The sequence below is a fragment of the Hyla sarda genome, chromosome 6, assembly GCF_029499605.1.
Source record: "Hyla sarda isolate aHylSar1 chromosome 6, aHylSar1.hap1, whole genome shotgun sequence".
NCBI lineage: Eukaryota > Metazoa > Chordata > Amphibia > Anura > Hylidae > Hyla > Hyla sarda.
The window spans coordinates 131,923,872-131,949,211 of record NC_079194.1 but is presented as its reverse complement, the minus strand read 5'-3'; the positions used below and the strand labels follow the sequence as shown (position 1 = coordinate 131,949,211).

The 25,340-nt window shown below is 43.5% G+C and overlaps 1 protein-coding gene across 3 annotated transcripts in view; it reads left to right on the top strand.

The window, feature by feature from the left end:
• Positions 1-25,340, top strand: part of LOC130276122 (contactin-4-like) — a 294,692-nt gene that overhangs the window by 155,965 nt on the left and 113,387 nt on the right. For 2 of the 3 annotated variants that reach the window (XM_056525041.1, XM_056525040.1), the window contains exon 2: positions 16,621-16,729. In XM_056525041.1, coding sequence (XP_056381016.1) covers positions 16,678-16,729 — 52 coding nt within the window. In that variant the 5' untranslated portion in view covers positions 16,621-16,677. Of the gene's footprint in view, positions 1-4,952; positions 5,155-16,620; positions 16,730-25,340 lie in introns of those variants that run through there. The other variant, XM_056525042.1, reaches the window with a different exon arrangement.

Genomic DNA, 25,340 nt, shown 5'->3' with positions numbered 1-25,340 from the left:
AATTCCCCTTTAGGGTAGGGTCACAGGAAACAAATCTGCAGATCCGCTAAAGGATCGTATAGTGTGCCTCCAGCTGTGCCTGCTTGTAATGGCAATCGGCTACAAGCAGACACAGAGCGATCTGCGAGTTGCCACGTGCATGCGCAGTGTACTCGCAGGCTTCGCGGCCATTCCCCCTGGTCCCTGAGCTAGGCCAAGAGCACCAGCTGTAGCTGTGTACCAGCTTGTAGTGGCGGGTTGACACTGTGAGCAGGCAAAGCTGCAGGCAAACTGTAGAGTCCGCCATCGGCAGATCCTCAGCATAAAATATCCATTCTGTAGGACCCCATTCTTAAAGGGATATTCTGAGTTAGAAATAGGATAGGGGACACTTTTCAGATCCCATGTGGTTCAACTGCTGGGGGCCCCCCATGATCTTAGAATGGAGCCCCAGGTCTGATGTCCAGAGACCAATGTGTTTTCTATATAAAAGAGCATTATAATAACCATTAGACACTGGGGTCAAACTAGTTATTAGTCACTATTAGAAGTATTTAGAAACTAGTTATAATACTATGTATAGGATCAGTTTGCAAATCCATTGAGACGTGCCATTTTCCTCTAAGTCGGCCCCCATATTTAAACAGTGTGTGCAACTCACTTGTATGTCATTCTTTATTTTTTATTTTTATTTTATTTATTTTATTATATTTTTTTTTTTTTAATTTGCCAGGGATATGGTAAATTTTCAGTATTAAATTTGCCCCAATGACCCCCCCCAGCAGAATAGTGAATTATACAGGGTAGAACTCAGGATCAGTACAGGAAAACAATAACCAAAAGCTGTGTAGAGGAAGAGATGTGCAATTGCACGCAGAAGCCAATCAGATTGCTTCTTTCATTCTTCACAGGCATTTTAAAAAATGAAAAAAACCATCTATAGGCAACTTCAGCACTCTTCCTCTAAACAGGTTTTTATAAGTCTTCCCCAATAAAAATACACAGTTATTCACCACCAGATAAGTGAGTGCAATGCCGGTTGTAGTTCAGGAGAAATATAAGCTAAGTAACGTAATATAGGTAACCAGTGAGCCCACCAGCAGAATAGTGAGTATAGCTCTGGACTGGAGTATAATACAGGATATAACTCAGGATCAGTACAGGATAAGTAATGTAATGTATGTACACAGTGACCTCACCAGCAGAATAGTGAGTATAGCTCTGGAGTATAATACAGGATATAACTTAGGATCAGTACAGGATAAGTAATGTATTGTATGTACACAGTGACCTCACCAGCAGAATAGTAAGTGCAGCTCTGGAGTATAATACAGGATATAACTCAGGATCAGTACAGGATAAGTAATGTATTGTATGTACACAGTGATCTCACCAGCAGAATAGTGAGTACAGCTCTGGAGAATAATACAGGATATAACTCAGGATCAGTACAGGATAAGTAATGTAATGTATGTACACAGTGACCTCACCAGCAGAATAGTAAACACAACTATAAAGCATAATACAGAATATAACTCAGGATCAGTACAGGATAAGTAATGTAATATATGTACACAGTGACCTCACCAGCAGAATAGTGAGTACAGCTCTGGAGTATAATACAGGATATAACTCAGGATCAGTACAGGATAAGTAATGTAATGTATGTACACAGTGACCTCACCAGCAGAATAGTGAGCACAACTATAAAGCATAATACAGGATATAACTCAGGATCAATATAAGAAATATAATGTATGTTCACAGTGCCTTCACAAGCAGAATAGTGAGTACAAATCAGGTTGTAAATCAGGCTCAGTAATACGGAGTATAATGCTATATGTGACCTATACCATGGCATCAGAAGAGGATATCACATAGATGTTGATACCTGCATTTACTTTGCAATGTTTACGTATCATCATGATGCAATGTTGGAGCACTATTGGGTTGCTGTCCCTCCATTCAAGCACCCAGTGGTGGAAATGTTGATGTAACCTTCTCATAGTCTTTCACTGTTATCCAGATGCGGATGTGGAATTCCTAATACATTACAGTCTGTCATGTGACTCTGGATATATTTACCAGTCGATCGCTTCGAGGGTAGTGTTCCTATGCTCCAAAATTCCCCCCAGAACTACCCATTATTCTCGCCATATAATGTGCTATAAATGTATATTCACCTGCCCCAAAAATATTGACTGTACAGATACTATATGCCTGTGCTTGTGGCTGTTCTTAAATTATAATGTATATAGCTTTTTAGATTGTGACTAGGCATATTGTTGTATCTGTGTTTAAAGAAGACCTATAGTGTAATATACAGCTTAGATGTACCTTTCCCTAAAATGAATGGAAAACTCTTAAGAGATGAAACTTGTGTTGCTAGCTCTCAGGGTGCACATGGGTTGTTATGTCATACATGCCAACTTTCTTGATTTTGCAAAGTTAATCACATGAAAAACTATATAAAAAAGGAGCAGGGTTTGTGTATATACTGTTATACTTTGCACGAGGGGAATGGGGCATTTGGGGCATTGCCAGCTTTCTTGGGTGGGGTTAAAATGTCTGATAATTGGCTTTTAAGATACCAGAGGTACTCACGTGCAGGATATAGACTAGTGAATCGAGAGGATTTTACAGTTCAGATCTACAACAGGCATGGTAAAATTTTTGCTTTACTTCCCTTGCACCAATCTTTTACTTACCGTATATACTCGAGTATAAGCCAAACCAAATATAAGCCGAGGCCCCTAATTTCACCCCAAAAACCCAGGAAAAGTTATTGACTCGACTATAAGCCTAGGGTAGGAAATATATCATCCCCCCATGTCATCATCCAGACCCCCGTCATTAACACCCCTGTCATCATCCCCCCATTCATCCTCACAGCCTGTCAATCCCTTCATCAGTGGTCTTCAACCTGCGGACCTCCAGATGTTGCAACTACAACTCCCAGCATGCTTGGACAGCCATCGGCGGCCTTCGTCATCATCCAGACCCCCCTTTAGTTTTCTACTCACCTCCCCTTGGTGGGAAAGAAGGGTGAGCTGGTCCGGGCCATCTATGCTGCAGGGACTGTCCAGTGGGGAGGGTTAGTCGTTCCGGGCTGTCCATTTTCACCCGGAGGCCCTCTTCTCCGGGCCGGCCCCGGACTAGTGATGTTGCCTTGACGACAAAGCACAGGGACGTTCATGCGCAGGTACGTCTGCTGCGCACAGATGTTCCTGTGCATCGTCATCAAGGCAACGTCACTAGTCCGTGGCTGGCCCGGAGCGGACAAGAGGGCCTCCCGGTGAAGATGGACAGCCCGGAACGACTAACCCTCCCCACCGGACGGTCCCTGCAGCATAAATGGCCCGCAACAGCTCACCCTTCCTTCCCACCGAGGGGAGGTGAGTAGAAAACTTAAAGGGGGGTCTAGACGATGACGAAGGCTGCAGTGGTCTTCAACCTTCGGACCTCCAGATGTTTCAAAACTACAACTCCCAGCATGCTGGAAGTTGTAATTTTGCAACATCTGGAGGTCCGCAGGTTGAAGACCACTGAAGAAGGGATTAACAGGCGGAGAGTTCACTTGAGTATAAGCCGAGGGGGGCATTTTCAGCACGAAAAATCGTGCTGAAAAACTCAGCTTATACTCGAGTATATACGGTATTTACTATATGTATCCGGAGCTGCATTTACAGTTTTGTTTGGGACTGCTATATTAACTATCATATATTGAGGGATGGGTTTACACAAAGTGTGGCACAATACAAAGTGGGGCTCAAATACTGAAATAGCGTACCAATGTCCTATTTAGTTAGTTATGAAAGTGGTGAACAGGGAGCTACAGAGTTGACCTTTAGGCTAAGTTTCCACTTGGTTTTTTTTCTGGTAGTTTTTAGTAATCTGCCACTGCAGTTTTTGAGCCAAAGTCAGAAATGGATCCATAATGGAGGAGAAGTATAAGTCCTTCCTTTATATGTCCTATTCCTTTTGAATACACTTCTGGCTTTGGCTCAAAAACTGCAGTGGCAGATATCCAAAAATTGCCAGAAAAAAAACCAAATGGAAACTTAGCCTAAGTGCTTCTAAATGTATTGCAAGGGACAGAGGTCACTGTGGTCAGACAGAAAAGAACTATACAACTTCCTCTGTAGTATACAGCAGATAAGTACTGGAAGGGTTAAGATTTTTTTAATAGAAGTAATTTACAAATCTGTTTTACTTTCTGGCACCAGTTGATTTAAAAAAATATATATTTTCCACCAGAGTACCCCTTTAATCTGTATTTTGCTGCTTGTCTCACACTATTACCAGATGCTTATTTGGTTGGAATTGTGTGACATCTCTACAATCCGCAGCCCACACAGCAATTCTCTCGGGTTCAGGGCCAGTTGTCTCCAGCAGCTCCCAGCTTTTAATTCTCACAGCCCACCTAGGCTTGCCATTATCACCGCCGCTCCAGCTGGGTTTTGTCTTAGGCCTCACACTCAGGCTATGTTTCTGAGGCCCAGCACAGCTTCACATCAATGTTAAACACAGAACACCATTCCGGAGGAGAAACTCTCTCGTTTTATATGGGCATAGGGGTTCGCCAAGAAATGATCACACGATTACACATGCACCAATCAGCTTTTACCTACAGGTTTTCCCATGTTAGCCGTCACTACATTCCTTATAGCAACATGTGCACAAGTCCAGAATACCCCAGTAACATGTTGCCCAACTGCACCAAAACCACAGCTAATGTAGAGAAAGGAAATGCAATATAAATGTGATATACACATTGGGGGAGATTTATCAAAACCTGTGCAGAGGAAGAGTGGTGCAGTTGCCCATAGCAACCAATCAGATTGCTTCTTTCATTTTCCACAGGCCTCTTTAGAGGCCTGTGGAAAATGAAAGAAGCAATCTGATTGGTTGCTATGGGCAACTGCACCACTCTTCCTCTGCACAGGTTTTGATAAATTTCCCCCATTTAGAGAATGCAGACTGTCATACACAAAATCACAGTTTGGCATCAAAAATTATACATAGGATGAGGCATGATGGCAGGAACATATATACATTTTTTTTTATATAGTACTTTTATTTTTTACCTTCTTTAAAACCACACTTTTTGGATCTCTATTTTAGTATCCCTCCTACTCTCCACCAGGTCCTTCCCCAGCCCCCTGAACTACCCAGGTAACTCTGCAGGCATGTTAGGCATCCAATGTAATGTATGTACACAGTGGGGGAGATTTATCAAAACCTGTGCAGAGGAAGAGTGGTGCAGTTGCCCATAGCAACCAATCAGATTGCTTCTTTCATTTTCCACAGGCCTCTTTAGAGGCCTGTGGGAAATGAAAGAAGCAATCTGATTGGTTGCTATGGGCAACTGCACCACTCTTCCTCTGCACAGGTTTTGATAAATCTCCCCCAGTGAGTTCACTAGAAGAATTGTGATTGCAGCTCTGGAGTATAGTACTGGCTCTAACTCAGGATCAATACAGGATAAGTAATGCATGTACATAATGACTCCATACTGGACTAGGAGAATAGTGACTTCAGCTCTGAAGATTATATCTGTAAACTCTGAAATGGGCTTGATCTGCAGACATGTCCTTTAAAGGGGTACTCCAGCCCCAAGACATCTTATCGTGATGTCCCGACTCCGCCCCCGTGTGACATCACATCCCGACCCCTCAATGCACGTCTATGTGAGGGTGGTCGTGACGGCCATCACGCCCCCTCCCATAGACTTGCATTGAGGGGTCGGGGCGTGACGTCACACTGGGGCGCAATCGTGACGTCACGATACTCCGTCCCGGTGGTCGGGAGGCATAAGACCGAGAGCCTCCAGCGCTTCCGGCAGTACTTACAGGTGGGTTCTGCATGCTAGAATGCGGGGGTCCCCAGTGGTGGGACCCCTGCGGTCAGACATCTTATCCCCTATCCTCTTGAGGCCGGAGTACCCCTTTAAGGACACATAACCAGCAAAATGTGTCTTCTCATTGCTGGGAATAATCTGCTTGCTGTCTAGAACTCTCCTCTCTATCCCTGGAGTGGTTGAGTGAAGCAATCCTCTCCTGACAGTCTTAGTAGAGCATAAACCTGGTATTATTAGGTTCGCACCATCTCCCGTCTCAAGACAGAGCACATGCCTTGTTCAATTCTGATTTCTTTACATTGAGGTAAATGTCATATATTATGGATCAAGAAACAGAAAATGAATATAATTGCCACAAATGGTTGTACTGGACATGAAGCGGAGATGTTAAGTGTATCCCGACCGTGTGCGAGACACCATTCCTGCAAGGATAGGGCTGCCTGAAATGGATGTCTATGGCTTCGGGATTATTCAGTGTTAATATTATTCCCAAGATTTTAACTCTTAATTGTTGGATGAGTTCTCCTATTTGTCATAGATATGCATATAGGGATTAGTGGTGGATAAGGGAAGGCAAGGTTCTTTTTATAGTGTATAATGCTCATTGAAATGACCCCAGGAATTGTAAACTCTCCTCTGAATTACATCAGTGTCTGGGAAAGCGTGGTGACAACTGATATGGCTTCTCTACTACTGACCAACAAATAATAAGCCCCTTACAGTCCAGCATATAATATACCGTACTTCTTCATTTTACAGGCAGTATGTCTACAGTCTGGATGGTCGCACTGCCTGCTGAAACTGGACAATGGGGACACTTCCTACCTCTCAATCTAGATGCCGTAGACTCATCAAATTGTACCTCTAATTGTTGTCTACAGCCGGAACTAGAAACTGCCCAAGTTGCCTTCATACTCCTCAACTGTCCAACATAAATAACCTTCTCAATTGTTAAAAATATAATACACCCCTAAACTGTCCAGCATAGAATACACCCACCAACTGTCCAAAGCGTCAAATACCCCCCAACTGCTGTCTAAAGTGATGGCCCCTCCAATAGACTTGCATTGAGGGGGAGTGGTCGGGATGTCACGAGGGGGCATGGCCATGACATTACGAGCCTCAGGTGCAGCCACCGGCGTTCGTTTAGAATGCTGCAGGGAAATCGCCGGGGTCCCAGCGGTGGGCACCCCCGCGATCAGACATCTTATAAGATGTCTAGGGGCAGAGTACCCCTTTAATAAAGAAAGCATGGGCTGGACAATGGAGAGGACTATTGACTATTGAAATATTTAAAAAAAAGTATTGTTTCCCATCATGATGACGATCCCTATCTAGCTTTAGGCTTATTTATGCTTCTGTTTTCCTGCTGACAGGTCCACTTTAAGCACCAAGGAAACTGATTTATGCTTTAGCTGTCTCCCTTGGCTTTAGTCGTCTACTCCATACACTGCTTCCCAATACTATGGCAGCGCTATACATTCTACATCACATAAAGAGCTGTTTACAGTTTGCAAAGTCAATGTTTTCCTCCAGTTATTTTCCAATATAGAACTTTATCAATTTATATTTATGCCATGGTCTAGGCACAGCTACCTCCTTGTCAACTCTGTTCCCTATAAGACTGTCCCTAAAATGACAGCCCGTGTCTATGTGATCAAGTAGCAGAGCTAAGCGCCCGGCAAGGAGCAGAGCAGTAACCTCATCATTATTTGCAGTCTGCGTGCAGTGATAAATTTTGGAAACAGAGTCACTTCTGGGATCCAGGGATTTTCCACCAGCATCTGTATATCAAACTGAAATAATTAGGAAGGAAAGATAGAAGCAATGAGCGCCATGTAAATAAAGAAGCCACAACTCCAAGCATAAGCATTCTCAACTTATCATACAGTATGTACCAGCCACTATATATATAACTGGACCAGGCAGAGGGACTAGGAGATGGTCCAGTATTAGGCTCATTTTGGGAGGTGTAATCTTCTGCTTAGGTCATGATGGGGTTTGTAGAGTTTTATATGTAAAATAAAACTGTATTAGGATAATATGCAGTGGTCAAGTTATCTAAAGGCGTGTAATGTTCTATATATGGAGTATAATAGAATTAATTTATGGTGAAGTCCAGTGGTCAGGTCATGTTTAGGGTTGCAGTGTTTTATGCATAGAAATTAACAGAAATGTATTATGGGTATGTCAGGAGATGTAGTGTTCAATGTACCCAGTATAATGGAGGTGTATTATGGCCATGACTAGTGGCTGCATTATGTTGAGGGTTGTAGTGATTCCTGTATAGAGTGTAACAGAACTGTATCATGGCCACATTTAGTGGTTGAATCAAGCTGGGGGTTGTAGTGTTCCCTGCATTGAGAGTAATAGAAGTTCATTATGATCATATCCAGTTGTCAGAGTATGTTTGAAGGTATAGTGTTCTATGTGTGGAGTATAATGCAATAGTATAGTATGTCATGTACACTGGTCAGATTTATGGTGGGAGGCGTAGAGTTTGATATGTAGAGTATAATAAAATTGTATTATGTCATGTTTAGTGGTCAGGCTTATGGTGGGAGGTATAGTGTTCTATTTATAGAGTATAATAAAATTGTATTATGTCATGTCTAGTGGTCAGGCTTATGGTGGGAGGTATAGTGTTCTATTTATAGAGTATAATAGAATTGTATTATGTCATGTCCAGTGGTCAGGTTTATATTGAAAGTTGTAGAGTTCAATGAATAGAGTATAGTATATTTGTATTATGTCATGTCCAGTATTCAGGTTTATGGTGGAAGGTATAGTGTTCTATGTATAAAGTATAATAGAATTATATGATGTCATGTCTAATGGTCAGGTTTATATTGGCAGTTGTAGTGTTCTATGTATAAATCATAATATAATTGTATTATGTCATGTCTAATGGTCAGGTGTATGGTGGGAGGTATAGTGTTCTATGTATAGAGTAAACTAGAATTGTATTATTTTCTGTCATGTTGGGAGGTTGCATGTTCTCCATATAGTGTATATTTAAATGGAATTATGCAGTGGCATACATAGAAGTAAGGGGGCCTCATAGTAAATATTGAAATGGGCCCTCTAGTATAGCATCTGATTTTGCCCTCTAAGGACCATAAACTCTTGGTCAATACCCTTACATTAAAGGGTTACTCTGCTCCCCAGCGTCTGGAACATTGAGTTCCGAAAGCTGTGTGCGGGCTTCCGTGTTCACGCCCACCCCCTCGTGACGTCACAGCCTGCCCCCTCAATGAAAGTCTATGGGAAGGGGGCGTAACGGCCGTCACACCCCCTCCATGTCCAGTGATCAGGTTATGATGGAAGATGTAGAGTTCTATGTGTAGGGTATGATGGGTATGTATTTTGGTCATGTCCAGTTGTCAGGTTATACTGGGAGGTACAGTGTTCTATGTATAGAGTATAATTGAACTGCATTATAGTATGGTATAGTAGTCTGGTTATGTTGAGAGTTATAGTGTTCAATGCACAGATTTTAATACAGGTGTATTATAGCCATGCCCAGTGACTGGGTTATGTTGAAAGTTTATTGTGGTTATTTTACCTCCTGTTACTTTTCCATAGATCTGATTCCAGGCTTGGAATATATCACCCTCCCTCCCCTGCCCTGCTGCAGCCCAGCGTTGTGAACGCCATTTGTCCCCTCTCAGCTTGATTGACATTCTCAGCTCCGTTGCAGTTAGTCATTAATCAATTGGCGCTGTCAATCACTGCTCTGACACGGCGGGTGCGGGAGAAGCGGTGTTCAAGCTGCCAGACAGCGTCTGTGGTTTTTTTTTTCAGGCAACCATTAGAAACAAGGAAAAAACAGAAAACTGTTACAAGTCAACCCGTTGTGTAAATAAAGAAACATTACAGGCAGGTGAATGAGCGACTTATGTTACACAGAGTTCTCATTTACATCTCTCCCATTTGTGGCTGCACACAGGATGGATTTACCCTGAAAGGTCCCTAGTGGGTGTCACCGATGGCCTCGTATACTCGTGTAGTTAATGGAGTGTCAGGGAAAAGACTGGTCCAGTCATCTGTTTATAGCAGAGGTGTTTCTAGAGCCTTTCTAGATAATGTTTTTAACATGCTAGGCTTAGAGTGCCTCACACGTAAGCAACATTCCTGGTTAATAAAGCTTTATTAGCAGATAAAAAGTTCTGGAAATTTGTTATAACTTTATAAGATCTCTGCTTGCTACAATATTAGCAGACAGGGAAGTTGATAATGCACTTTAATTGCGAAAATTAGATAGGTGCATCAGGAGTTCCCGTTGCATTTGCTTAAAGGGGTTCTCCGGTGCTTAGACATCTTATCCCCTATCCAAAGGATAGGGGATAAGATGCCTGATCGAGGGAGTCCCGGTGCTGGGGACCCCCGTGATCTTGCACGCAGCACCCCGTATGTAATCAGTCCCTGGAGCGTGTTCGCTCCGGGACTGATTACCGACGACTACAGGGCGGGCGGCGTGTGACGTCACGCCCCTGCCCCCGTGTGATGTAACGCTCCGCCCCTCAATGCAAGCCTACAGGAGGGGTTTTTTCTGTATGTATGTATTTTCTGTATTGGTTCTTCATGTATTTGGCCCAGGGTCCCTGAAGCCTAGTAGACAGGTGATCTTCATTGTTGATCTTCATTGTTCATTATCATCACTCGTTTACTATTACTTGAAGAACATCAGCCATCCATGATTTCAAGATCAGAAATACTAAACTGTATTCTATTGTTAATATTAAATTAGATTGTACAATAATCAGGGGTTTCATTTAATGAACAAGGGTCTAGATCCCTAGCAATTTTACAAGTTTTGGGTACTAGCTTATTGGAGATTGGACACTGATCCAGAAAAATAGGCCAGGGCTATACAGCGATTGACTGTATGACGCAAAGTGTAATGTCGAACTGCAAGTGTAATGTTAGTGAATGGTTTTGCTTTGCATAGCGCGACTACAACATGGCAGTCACCCAAAAAAAAAAATGCGGACTTTTTTTGTTACAAGTTGCAAGTTGCATCCAATTTTGCCACAATTGTCCTAAATGCAAGTCACACGTGACTGCACCTTGCTTGCGACTTCTCTGCTCCTTGCATATTCTTTAGTAACCAAATCACAATTGAGATAAAGTTGCATGACAGAAACTACTGTATGTTAGAACTGCAGTTTTAGCTTGCAAAACTACATAAAAATACATATAAAATGCATAGATTCTAGCTCCACAAACTATATCACACTTTACTTGACCTCATGTCTTATGCCTCCTTTTTAATTGTAGCTGCCTTATACAGTGGGGCAAAAAAGTATTTATTCAGCCACCAATTGTGCAAGCTCTCCCACTTAAAAAGATGAGCGAGACCTGTAATTCCTATCATAGGTATACCTCAACTATGAGAGACATAATGAGAAAAAAAATCCATAAAATCACATTGTCTGATTTTTAAAGAATTTATTTGCAATTTATGGTCGAAAATAGGTATTTGGTCAATAACAAAAATTCATCTCAATACTTTTTTATATACCCTTTGTTGGCAATGACAGAGGCCAAACGTCAAAAGTCTTCACAAGGTTTTCACACACGGTTGCTGGTATTCTGGCCCATTCCTCCATGCAGATCTCCTTTGGAGCTGTCACTGGGCAACACGGACTTTCAACTCCCTCCAAAGGTTTTCTATGGGGTTGAGATCTGGAGACTGGCTAGGCCACTCCAGGACCTTCAAATGCTTCTTACAAAGCCACTCCTTCGTTGCCCGGACGGTGTGTTTGGGGCTGAAAGACCTAGCCACGTAACATCTTCAATGCCCTTGCTAATGGAAGGAAGTTTATACTCAAAATCTCACGATACATTGCCCCATTCATTCTTTCATTTACACAGATCAGTCATCCTGGTCCCTTAGCAGAAAAACAGCCCCAAAGCATGATGTTTCCACCACCATACTTCACAGTAGGTATGGTGTTCTTTGGATGCAACTCAGCATTCTTTCTCTTCCAAACACGACGAGTTGAGTGTTTACCAAAAAGTTCTACTTTGGTTTCATCTGGTCATATGACATTCTCTCAATACTCTAGATCATCCAAATGCTCACTAGAAAACTTCAGACGGGCCCAAACATTTACAGGCTTAAGCAGGGGGATACATTTGGCACTGCATGATTTGAGTCCCTGGCGGCATAGTGTGTTACTGATGGTAGCCTTTGTTACTTTAGTCCCAGCTCTCTGCAGGTCATTCACTAGGTCCCCCTGTGTGGTTCTGGGATTTTTGCTCAACATTCTTGTGATCATTTTGAGACCACTGGGTGAGATCTTGCGTGGAGCCCCTGATCAAGGGAGATTATCAGTGGTCTCGTATGTCTTCCATTTTCTAATAATTGCTCCCACAGTTCATTTCTTCACACCAAGCTGCTTGCCTAATGCAGTTTCAGTCTTCCCAGCCTGGTGTAGGTCTACAATTTTGTTTCTGGTGTCCTTCGACAACTACTCGGTGGTGTGGCAGTTTTTCATCAAGCATCCAGAGGATGATAACCTGGCCAAATGCAAGATGTGACGGTAGAAGGTGAAACGTGGCCAGGGTCCCAATGTTGGCACCACGGCCTGAGTAAACATATGCAGCATCACCATAAAGCGGCCTGGGAGAACCATTTCTACAATGTGGTAGTCCAGCCTACTGCATCACCCAGTGGCACACTGCTCCCTGTTTCAGCCAGCCAAGGCTCCACCACCTCAGCCGAAGGGAGATGTGTATCATACCCATCTTCTGTCGCTCCAGATGCTCCTCCTACTTCGAGTCAGGCATTCCGCCAGCAATCCATCGGTGAAGCCATGTCCAAGAGACAACAGTATGCGCCCACTCATCCAACGACACAGAAGCTGAATGTGCTCCTGTCCAAGTTGCTGGTGCTTCAGTCCCTCCGTTTTCAAGTTGTTGACTCTGCACCTTTCAGAGAACTGATGGCTTGTGCCTAGCCAAGGTGGAGAGTCCCAAGCCATCATTTATTTGCGAATAAGGCAGTAACAGCCCTGCACAATTTTGTTTAACAGAAGGTGGGCCAGTCCTTGAGCCTGTCAGTGTGTAAGTGCACGGCAGTGCCGATGTGTGGAGCTGTAAGTACGGTCACGGACAATACATGTCTTTTACGGCCCACTGGGTAAATGTGGTTCCTGCACAGCCACAACAGCAACTTGGACTGGTCACACCACTTCTGCCTCCATGCTCTCAGGCCGTTGGTCCTGTGACAGTGTGCGACTCTGCCTCCTCATCCTCTACCCTGTCCTCAGGCTCCACTGCACAGACAAGACAGGAAGAGGAGGGGGAGGGCCACAGTTGAGCACAGTTTAGGTTTCGTGAGATGGGCAGTTTTTGTAGTCATCTAACAGTAGAGGAAGAGCAGGAGCAGCTAGAGGAGCTAGAGGGCTATGAGGAAGGCGAGACAGAGGACTCAGACACATTGCGGCAGTATGCAATGGAGATGGAGGCAGGGAGTCCATCCGAGTCACTTACACAAATGGCATGATGCATGCACTCTTGCTTGCGTAGTGATTGCCGAATTGTCACCATTCGGCAGAAGGATGACTTATGGCTCTCCACCTTATTGGACCCTCGCTACCAGCATGAAATGGGGGCCTTTTTTTACACCCACTGGGAGGGAGGACAGAGACATCCTACGTAGTCAGTTGTCAGATGCCTATCTGCGCCATCGTCCATCCTCTCGCAGGTCTGACTCAGGGGGCTCTCTGCGCTCCCATTTCATTGCCATGGCTGCTGTGGAGGGGTGGAGTGGCAGGAGCAGTACGAGCTACATCAGCAGCAGCCTGAGTCTACAGTCGCTGATGAGTAGCTTTCTTCACCCACAGTGAAGCAATTCATCCGCAGCAGGTAGACCTGGAGCAGGACCTGAACCAGCAGGTGGTGGCATACCTTAACATGCCCATGCCAACACACCTTGAAGATCCGCAGACTTCTAGGCAGCAAAATTTGATTTGTGGCCATAGCTAGCAGAGTTTGCCCTGGAAAAGCTGTCCTGCCCAGCCAGTAGTGTGCCATGAGAGCGGGGGTTAAGTTCGGCGGGGGCCATAGTAACCCCAAGGAGAACTCTTAACCCTTTGTGAAGATGAATCAGGCATGGATCAGCCAGGGTTTCTACCCACCAATGTCTGATGCATCAGAGTAGATTGACCATGGTGCAACACCAACACTTCACAAATAGTGCTAAACAAATAGTGCTAAACATATAGTGCTAAACATATTTACTTCCCAGTTACAGACATTCCTCGGCATCAGACCACAAGTAAATATTGAGCATATGTATTAGCTAAAACGTTACTTTTCTTACGATAAAATATATGTACCCAAATTTTTTTTTTAAATCAAACAAAAGGAAAGGTGTGCAAAAAACACCATGTGCCATCTACATCACCAAGTATTGGTATGATGCAAAGACCTCTAAAAGGTGGAAGGGAACAACATATGGTCCATTTTAACCAGTGGGGGTAAAGACTTCCCCTGTAAGGTCCTACTCTTGCATTATTAATTCCGTTCTTGACACATGTTACTCTCCCTATTTCCACCTACAAACACTGCCATGTCACAGAGTTTTTTGGTGGAAATAGGGAGAGTTTCATGTGTGGGGCCACCCTTTTTAGGGCGAGTAACACTTGCCAAGAAGGGAATTGATAGGGCAAGAGTAGGGCCTTACAGTGGAAGTTTTTACCCCCACCTGCTACAATTGACAATGTGTTGTTCCCTTCCACCTTTTTGAGAAAAGTGTCCACCTAAAAACCCTGGGAAATGGCAGTGTTTGCAGGTGGAAATAGGGAAAGGTTCCTATGTGGGGCCACCCTTTTTAGGGCGAGTAACACTTGCAAAGAAGGGAATTAATAATGTGAAAGTAGGGCCTTACAGGGGAAGTTTTTACCAACACCGGTTTCAATGATCCATATGTTGTTCCCTTCCACCTTTTAGAGGTCTTTGTATCACATCAATGCTTGGTGGTGTAGGTGGCACATGGTGTTTTTTGCACACCTTTCCTTTTGTTTGATTTCAAAAAAAATTTGGGTACACATATTTTAGCCTAAGAATATTATTAACAGTTAAGTTTTACGTAATGCATAGCCTCAATACTTACTTGTGCACACTAACACTTTTACAAAAGAGATCTTTTTGTCACCCTCCTTCATCACCAGGTACTGGTATTACCCCCCACCACCCCACTATGTCATGTCAACTGGTTACTTTTAGGACTCCTGATGCTGCAGATGCCACCTCCAGGCTTCCTCATACTGCCATTATATGTTCTCCTCATGCTCCTGCAACCTCCAGGCTATCTCATTCTGCAACTAAATGTTCTCTTCATGCTTCCGCCACCTCCAAGCTGTGCCATTCAGCCACTATATGGTCTCCTCATGCTGCCGCCAACTCCAGGCTGTGTCATTCAGCCACTATATGGTCTCCTCATGCTTCTGCCACCTCCAGGCTGTGTCACTGTACCGCCATGTGGTCTACTCCTGCTGCTGGCACATTAAATAAAACTTTTTAGGTTCATTTATTTGAAATCTTCAATTTGAATGTAAAAAAATATTTTTAATCTTTTCAATTGTGAGACCCTATGGTCTCTTCAGGCTGCCACCACCTCCAGGCTGGGTCATTCAGCCACTATATGGTCTCCTCATACTGATGCCACCTTTAGGCTCTGTCATGGTGCCACTCTGCGGCAGTGATTCTAATAGCAGCGCCTCTAATCTGCATGTCATACTGAATAACAGTATTATTTCACTAACCAAGCACACACTGTTCTATACCCCTATTGAGGCTCTCTGTAGGTCAGAAATTCACTCATCTCTACCTATGATGGAAATTACAGGCCTCTCTCATCTTTTTAAGTGGGAGAACTTGCACAATTGGTGGCTGACAAAATACTTTTTTGCCCCACTGTACTAATCCCTGTCTTTTACTTTACTCTTTCATATATCCATATATCTAATGCCTCACTCTTACATATATCTCATGTCTCACTCTTAGTCTTACATATATCTCATGTCTCACTCTTACATATATCTCATGTCTCACTCTTACATATATCTCCTGTCTCACTCTGACATATGTCTCATGCCTCACTCTACCATATATCTCCTGTCTCACTCTAACATATATCTCATGTCTCACTCTAACATATATCTCCTGTCTCACTCTAACATATATCTCATGCCTCACTCTCACTCGTGCCTCAAGCCGTACTGCTACCTTTGCCTTTTTGTTTGACCATCATTCTGGCATTTGCCTCATTCCTCCGTGTATTTGGGAAGGTTCTTTAATTAAGCCTATTGTCTCAGCCCACAAAATGACTGCCTTTGCTGTAGGTAGGCGCTGTTATGTAATAAATAGCTGGTGCATACAGAAGATCCTTGTCAGGTCGTTGTGCAGTGGCATTAGGCCCAGTGCTGCGGCGTGTCCATGTATAGATTCAGATCGCTCGGCTTGTTCCCAGCAGAGAACTCAACAAATGATGGAGTATTACATTTCCATTGATCTGAGGATCTCTTAACCTAACATCAATATGTATGGGGGGGTTGTAATATTTCCAGAAGGGGCTGTGCACACGTGTGTGCTCCTCACTGGATTGACACAGTAGGTACGGCAACAGATCCGGGTCACAGCCATGGTGTGGTCGATGATTACTTTATTGAGGATCAGACTCACTGGGGATGGATCAATAAGATAAGACACAGCCTTGTCCTTTGTATTGTGAATGGCAGAAATCTAAACTTTCCACTTCTCTCCCACAGATAAAAGCATAAAGTTGCCGCAGATCCGAGAGAGACGTCCGACCCCACAAAGTGAGGATGAAGTTGCTATGGAAACTACTGGCGCTTCGCTGGTTCGTGTGTCTTGCAGGTAACATATTCATTCGTGTTTCGTGGTGTTAAAACCCTCAGTCCTTCACAGGGATTTCAGGCCCCACTGCAGGGGCCAATTAGAGATCTGCACCTCTCGCACTGCGCTCTCGCTGGTGTGTTTCCTCAGTGTGAGGGTGCTGAGGGCAGGTTCTAGGAGCTGGCTCATATTTCTTGGCTGTCCATGTTCTGACACCTATGCTTGTCATTGGTAAATCCAACTGTCCTTGATGTCACACCTATGTGTTTTAAAGGTACCCTGTCGATTATTTTATGTGTATTTACATTTGTATGACACTTAGTAGTGGAAATCACTACTGACTTTAAACTCAATTTGTGCCTAAACACAGCAGCCAATCTGAACAAGCAGATCTTCAGTGTAAAGTATGGCAGGAGGACTAAGCAGCTGTCTGAGCATCTGATAAGGCAGGAGGTGGATTTCAGACTACCTAAGACTCCAATAAAGAATGTAACGAAATAGGGAGATTTTAGATTACAGTAAACCAGCTAAGCTGGAGTCACTGCAGCAGACATCATCCAGAAGTAGCATTAGATTTTTATCCCAAAACCTGATATTCATTTTAAGTTTCAAAGAGCCTTCAGTTTTGCTTGTATACTATATAGGGTGATTGGTACTATCTATAGCCAGTAACAGGTAACCTACATATCGGCCCTGATTTACTAAGAGTGTTGTGTAGTTTTCTTTGTGGGTTTTAATTCCCTACAATTTTTTTTCCATTGTATTTACAAATTTTTCCCTACATGCTGCACTTTTCCCTACATTTTGCTTTTTTTTTTTTATACACATGCTCTGAACTGTCGGTCTTTCATCAGCTAAAATCCACAACTTTTTCAGTGGAAACCTTAGTAAATATGTTGTTGTTGTTTTTTTTCAATGTTGGGGGCCACGCCCCCTTTACAGGTTTTCTCAGTAAAATGGAGAGTTGGGCGGGTTTTTTCATTTCTGTGCATATTCTGGCACACATTCTGGCGCAATGCACCAGAATCTGGCACACAACCCAACAGTAATAGTAATAGAATAGTAAATCAGGGCCAAATTGTTCCCTTCTAAAACAAAGAGTACTTGGAAAACTTTTGATAAATTTCTGACATCATTTTTGTGGAGGTTAGGGAAACGTAGAGGGTTAGAATGATGAGGGTAATAGTCCCTAATATATGTCATGTAACATAGAGGTGTAAACCCTGCGTTTCCCTGTGAACCCCACAATATCCTTTTGCAATGAGACCTCTGAAGCCAGGGTTCCGAAAGACAACTTAAAACTTTGCGTAACTCCTGATGCAACGAAATACATACTGTATACTTGAATGTAGCTTAAATAATACAGATCAAAGTGGTACATTTTAGGATTCGGGGGAAGAGTTTAATCTCTGCCCCTTTTACTGAATGTTGCTTTTGCAGGTACTTTTGCAGCAATACATCTTTAGTGTTTTGGCACATGTACATGAATATGTCTTCAGATATGTGTAGATTTTACCGTTCTCTATTACACAAGCTCAATGCAATTCCTTTATTGCAGAAACCATTGAGTAAGTATCTCACATGAGGTGACTGTGGGGAGATGCAAGCTATGAACTCCAGTGTACTCACACTTTAAGTGGCTATCTTACACCTGACACTCAGAGAAACATATCCAGGGGAAGTTCTCCCTGATCTTGCAGACAGATTGGCACTTTTAAATCAGAGGTCAAAAGGTGATACAGTAAAATGCAGCAAGGCCCTTGTTCAACTTTATCCTTGCTAAACTGTCCTCACAGCAGAAACTGTAATTGTACAATTCCTCACATCAGGCTCAGAAAATAACTTTGTTCCAGACAGGACTAGTGACAATGTGGTCTATATGTAGGAGGTATGCCTACATTAATATTATGCCTGAAAAGACCAAAGTCAAAGCTCACTAAACGTTGGTCTTCTCAGGATAACAGGGTTAAGGAGCTAGCCATGTGTACCTGGCAATAGTTGGTCTAGAAATAACTAGACAAGATTAGGTCCACCTGTTTTTCTCAGGAGAGAATCCAGGCTTGGGACTGGCTCCTGCATTCATTGGTCAGGAGTCCTATGTGTGACTAAATCCTTGTTCAGCTGGACAGAATGATGCAATACTTGTAGAAACATTGGAGGAGATTTATCAAAACCTGTCGAGGGGAAAAAATTCTGACTTGCCCATAGCAGCCCAAATCAGATTGCTTCTTTAATTTTTCACAGGCCTTAAATGTGAAAGAAGCGATCTGATTGGTTGCTATGGGCAACTCAGCAACTTTTCCTCTGGACAGGTTTTGGTAAATCTCCCCCATTAACCCTATGCACACTGTAGACTGCAGTGAATGCTTAAAATGGCAGACAAATAGAGATACTTTGGGCACCAGCAACTGAAATACACAAGCTACAATTCAGCAAACCTCTTAAAATCTGGAAGCTGGACAGAGATGACTGTGCGATCCTCCTTCTACCAGCTTTGAGATCCTGACCGATAAAAATGTTTGTGACATGTCAGAAGTTTTTTTTAATGACAGGAACACTTTAATTCTGACTTGGCACATCAGACCCCAGAGCTGACAATCTGTATCTTCCTGAATATATCCTATAGCTCAGGATTTGATGTCTAGAGACTGGACCATTTTTATTATTTCTGCTGATACCCAGCTGTAATGCATCACTCACCAATGCAATCTACAGATCTGCACCTTGATAAAAGGAATTCCAGCTGACCTTTCTCAAAGTAATTTGTCCGAGATCTAATCCTTCATCCCTCCTACTCCATTCTGATTTATTTATAATCATAGACTGGCACACAGTCAGCCGACAGGCACTTACCACGGTTATGCAGCACGCAACCTGAGCTACCACAAACAAATACTCTGAATAACATTTGTAAGTTTACATTTGTAAATAGTTATACTCTGGCACTTAGGTGGCAGAATGATAGCAGTTTTATTCTTGTATTTTAGGGCAGTGTTATAGAAATTATATAATTGCACATAGGGGCAGTGATATAGTAGTTATATTCTTGTCAATTAGGGACAGTCAGGGGCGTACCTAGAGCATTTGGCACCCGGGGCGGACCCTTTGTTTGGCACCCCCCCTTTATTTACCCCCTCCCCCCCCCCCCTTAATTACCCCCCCTCCCAGGAGCGGACTGACAACACTCAGGGCCCACGGACCAAAAAAAAAGCAAGGGCCCCTACTATGCTCTGCAGCTCGTCAATCTTCTGTCACGCCCCTATTCCACCTAAATCCCACACACAATAAACTAAAATTTATATATATAAAAAACACTTTAACATAGGTACATTTCCATGACCAATAATAAAGGTATACAAGGAGCAAATATATACCACCACACAATAATACACCACACGATAATACCACCATACTGTACTGAATAAAACCACTATATACAGACCAGTATACTATAAAGGATCTGTATAAGTGATTATATACAGGACCATATGGCGGTAGATATCAGCTGTACACAGGCTGTGTATACCATATAAGTGATTGCAGTTACATTTTGGGACTCACAATTACGTATTTTCTGATCAGCGGCGTCCTCTTTCCTTTTCTTCTCCGTCCGGATAAGACCGCCATGTGGATCTCTTAACATCTGCAGGAAAAACATGTCAGACTTTGCATTTTTCCAGTGCCCTCCTCTACACAATCTTTCCATCAATAGGCCCACAAACTTTAATAATGCCCTCCTTGGTATCCTGCACAGTAAACGGACAGGTAGGTAGGTAGCCAGGTAAACAGGTAACTAGGTAGGTAGATCAGGAAGCCAGATATGTAGGTAGGTGACAAGTTAGGTAGGTAAGGGGCTAGCTAGGTAGTTAGGCCGCCATGTATGAAGGCCAGGTATGTACATAGTTAGGTAGCTGGGTATGTAGGTAAGTAGTTAGGCATCCAGGTATAAAATTAGGTAGCCCCCCTTCCCTGTAGGTATAGGCAGCAGAGTTAAACCCCATTCCCAATAGGTATAGGAACAGAGTTAACCCCCCTTTCTCCTTAGGTATAGGCAGCAGAGTCCCCCCACCCCCTTTCCCCGTAGGTATAGGCAGAGTTAAAAAACAAACAAAAAAAACTCCCCCCGTTTCCCATAGGTATAGACAGAGTTAAACCCCTTTTTTCCCATAGGTATAGGCAGATTCCACCCCCCCTTCCCGATTGGTATAGGCAGAGTTACCCCCCCCCCCCTCTTCCCCATTGGTATAGGAAGAGTTACCCCCCTCTTCCCCATTGGTATAGGCAGTTAACCCCCCCTCCTTTCCTCCCCTTTCCCCATAGGTATAGACAGGTACACCCCCCCCCTCTTTCCCATAGGTATATGCAGTTACATCCCCCCCTCTTTCCCATAGGTATACTCAGTTGCACCCCCCCTCTTTCCCATAGGTATATGCAGTTACACCCCCCCCCCCCTTTCCCATAGGTATATGCAGTTAAATTCCCCCTTTCCTATAGGTATATGCAGTTACACTCCCCCCCTTTCCCATAGGTTTATGCAGTTACCCCCCCTTTCCCATAGGTATATGCAGTTATACCCCCCCTTTCCCATAGGTATATGCAGTTACACTACCCCTTTCCCATAGGTATATGCAGTTACACCCCCCCTTTCCCATAGGTATAAGCAGTTTCACCCCCCCTTTCCCATAGGTATATGCAGTTACACCCCCCCCCCTTTCCCATATGTATATGCAGCTACACCCCCCCTCTTCCCCATATGTATATGCAGCTACACCCCCCTCTTCCCCATAGGTATATGCAGTTACACCCCCCTTTCCCATAGGTATATGCAGTTACCCCCCCCCCCTCTTCCCCATATGTATATGCAGCTACACCCCCCCCCTCTTCCCCATAGGTATATGCAGTTACACCCCCCCTTTCCCATATGTATATGCAGCTACACCCCCCCTCTTCCCCATATGTATATGCAGCTACACCCCCCTCTTCCCCATAGGTATATGCAGTTACACCCCCCTCTCCCATAGGTATATGCAGTTACCCCCCGCCTCTTCCCCATAGGTATATGTAGAGTAACCCCCCTCCCCTTCCCCATAGGTATATGCAGTTACACCCCCCCTTTCCCATAGGTATATGCAGTTACACCCCTCTCTTTCCCGTATGTATATGAGCTACACCCCCCTCTTCCCCATGGGTATATGTAGAGTAACCCCCCCTCCCCTTCCCCATAGGTATATGTAGAGTAACCCCCCCTCCCCCATAGGTATATGTAGAGTAACCCCCCCTCCCCTATAGGTATATGTAGAGTAACCCCTCCTCCCCTTCCCCATAGGTATATGCAGTTACACCCCCCTTTCCCATAGGTATATGCAGTTACACCCCCTCTTTCCCATATGTATATGCAGCTACACCCCCCCTCTTCCCCATAGGTATATGTAGAGTAACCCCACCCTCCCCTTCCCCATAGGTATATGTAGAGTAACCCCTCTCCTCAATAGGTATATGTAGAGTAACCCCCCTCCCCTATAGGTATATGTAGAGTAACCCCCCTCCCCTTCCACATAGGTATATGTAGAGTAAACCCCCCCTCCCATTCCCCATAGGTATATGTAGAGTAACCCCCCCCTCCCCTTCCCCATAGTTATATGTAGACTAACCCCCCCCCTCCCCTTCCCCATAGGTATATGTAGACTAACCCCCCTCCCCTTCCCCATAGGTATATGTAGAGAGTAACCCCCCCCTCCCCTATAGGTATATGTAGAGTAACCCCCCCTCCCCTTAGGTATATGTAGAGTAACCCCCCCTCCCCTTTCCCATAGGTATATGTAGAGTAACCCCCCCTATAGCTATATATGTAGAGTATCCCCCCTCCCCCATAGGTATATGTAGAATAACCCCCCCCTCTTCCCCATAGGTATATGTAGAGTAACCCCCCCTCCCCCTCCTCATAGGTATATGTAGAGTAACCCCCCCCTCTTCCCCATAGGTATATGTAGAGTAACCCCCTCCCCTTCCCCATAGGTGTATGCAGAGTTGAGAAAAATAAATAAAAAAAAAGGATCCTCACCTGATATCCCACGCAGCGATCTCCTCAGCTGCAGGGCCCGCTTCTTCTCCCCTCCACAGTACAGGCGCCGATGAGTGACGTCACCGGCGCCTGTACTGTGTGCTGCATGGGGGTGGAGGTCACGTCTCCTCTGTGTAGCTGCAGATGCGACTCACACACACAGGATGCCTTCTCCTGTATGTGCGTGTATCGCGCATACAGGAGAATGTAGCGCTGTCTGCTGGGGATCTGAGACGAGTGTCCCGGATCCTCAGTAGTGGTGGTGGCGGCGGCGGGTCAGTCCGCCCCTGGCACCCCCTTGTGAGCGGCACCCGGGGCGAGGCGGGCCGCCCCCCCCCCCCCTTAGTACGCCACTCGGGACAGTATTATAATATTTATATTCTTGCATAAAGATGGCAGTATTATATCAAATTCTTGTATGTATAATGCAGTATTATAGCAGTAGTATTCTTGTACCTGGAGGCAGTATTACAGTGGGGCAAAAAAGTATTTAGTTAGCCACCAATTCTGCAAGTTCTCCCACTTAAAAAGATGAGAGAGGCCTGTAATTTTCATTATGGGTATACCTCAACTATGAGAGACATAATGAGAAAAAAAATCCATAAAATCAAGTCTGATTTTTAAAGAATTTATTTGCAAATTATGGTGGAAAATAAGTATTTGGTCACCTACAAACAAGCAAGATTTATGGCTCTCACAGACCTGTAACTTCTTCTTTAAGAGTCTCCATTGTTCTCCACTCGTTACCTGTATTAACCCCTTAAGGACCAGGCCATTTTATACCTTAAGGACCGGAGCGTTTTTTGCAATTCTGACCACTGTCACTTTAAACATTAATAACTCTGGAATACTTTTAGTTATCATTCTGATTCCGAGAATGTTTTTTCGGGACATATTCTACTTTAACTTAGTGGTAAAATTTTATGGTAACTTGCATCCTTTCTTGGTGAAAAATCCCAAAATTTGATGAAAAAAATGAAAATTTTGCATTTTTCTAACTTTGAAGCTCTCTGCTTGTAAGGAAAATGGATATTCAAAATATATTTTTTTTGGGTTCACATATACAATATGTCTACTTTATGTTTGCATCATAAAATTTATGAGTTTTTACTTTTGGAAGACACCATAGGGCTTCAAAGTTCAGTAGCAATTTTGAAATTTTTCACAAAATTTTCAAACTCACTATTTTTCAGGGACCAGTTCAGTTTTGAAGTGGATTTGAAGGGTCTTCATATTAGAAATACCCCATAAAAGACCCCATTATAAAAACTACACCCCCTAAAGTATTCAAAAAAACATTCAGTAAGTGTATTAACCCTTTAGGTGTTTCACAGGAATAGCAGCAAAGTGAAGGAGAAAATACAAAATCTTCATTTTTTACACTCGCATGTTCTTGTAGACCCAATTTTTGAATTTTTGCAAGGGATAAAAAGGAGAAAATTTTTACTTGTATTTGAAACCCAATTTCTCTCGAGTAAGCACATACCTCATATGTCTATGTTAATTGTTCGGCGGGCGCAGTAGAGGGCTCAGAAGGTAAGGAGCGACAAATGGTTTTTGGGGGGCATGCCGCATTTAGGAAGCCCCTATGGTGCCAGGACAGCAAAAAAAACACACATGGCATACCATTTTGGAAACTAGACCCCTCAGGGAACGTAACAAGGGGTAAAGTGAACCTTAATACCTTACAGGTGATTCACGACTTTTGCATATGTAAAAAAAATATATATTTTTTTTACCTAAAATGCTTGGTTTCCCAAAAATTTTACATTTTTAAAAAGGGTAATAGCAGAAAATACCCCACAAAATTTGAAGCCCAATTTCTCCCGATACAGAAAACACCTCGCATGGGGGTGAAAAGTGCTCTGCTGGTGCACTACAGGTCTCAGAAGAGAAGGAGTCACATTTGGCTTTTTGAAAGCAAATTTTGCTCTGGGGGCATGCCGCATTTAGGAAGCCCCTATGGTGCCAGAACAGCAAAAAAGAAACACATGGCATACCATTTTGGAAACTAGACCCCTCGGGGAACGTAACAAGGGGTAACGTGAACCTTAATGCCCTACAGGTGTTTCACGACTTTTGCATATGTAAAAAAAAAAAATTTTTTTTTACCTAAAATGCTTGTTTTCCCAAAATGTTTACATTTTTAAAAAGGGTAATAGCGGAAAATACCCCCCAAAATTTGAAGCCCAATTTCTCCCGATTCAGAAAACACCCCATATGGGGGTGAAAAGTGCTCTGCTTGCGCACTACAGGTCTCAGAAGAGAAGGAGTAACATTTGGCTTTTTGAAAGCAAATTTTGCTCTGTGGGCATGCCGCATTTAGGAAGCCCCTATGGTGCCAGAACAGCAAAAAAAAAACACATGGCATACCATTTTGGAAACTAGACCCCTCGGGGAACGTAACAAGGGGTAATGTGAACCTTAATACCCTACAGGTGTTTCACGACTTTTGCATATGTAAAAAAATATATATTTTTTTTACCTAAAATGCTTGGTTTCCCAAAATTTTTACAATTTTAAAAAGGGTAATAGCAGAAAATACCCCCCAAAATTTGAAGCCCAATTTCT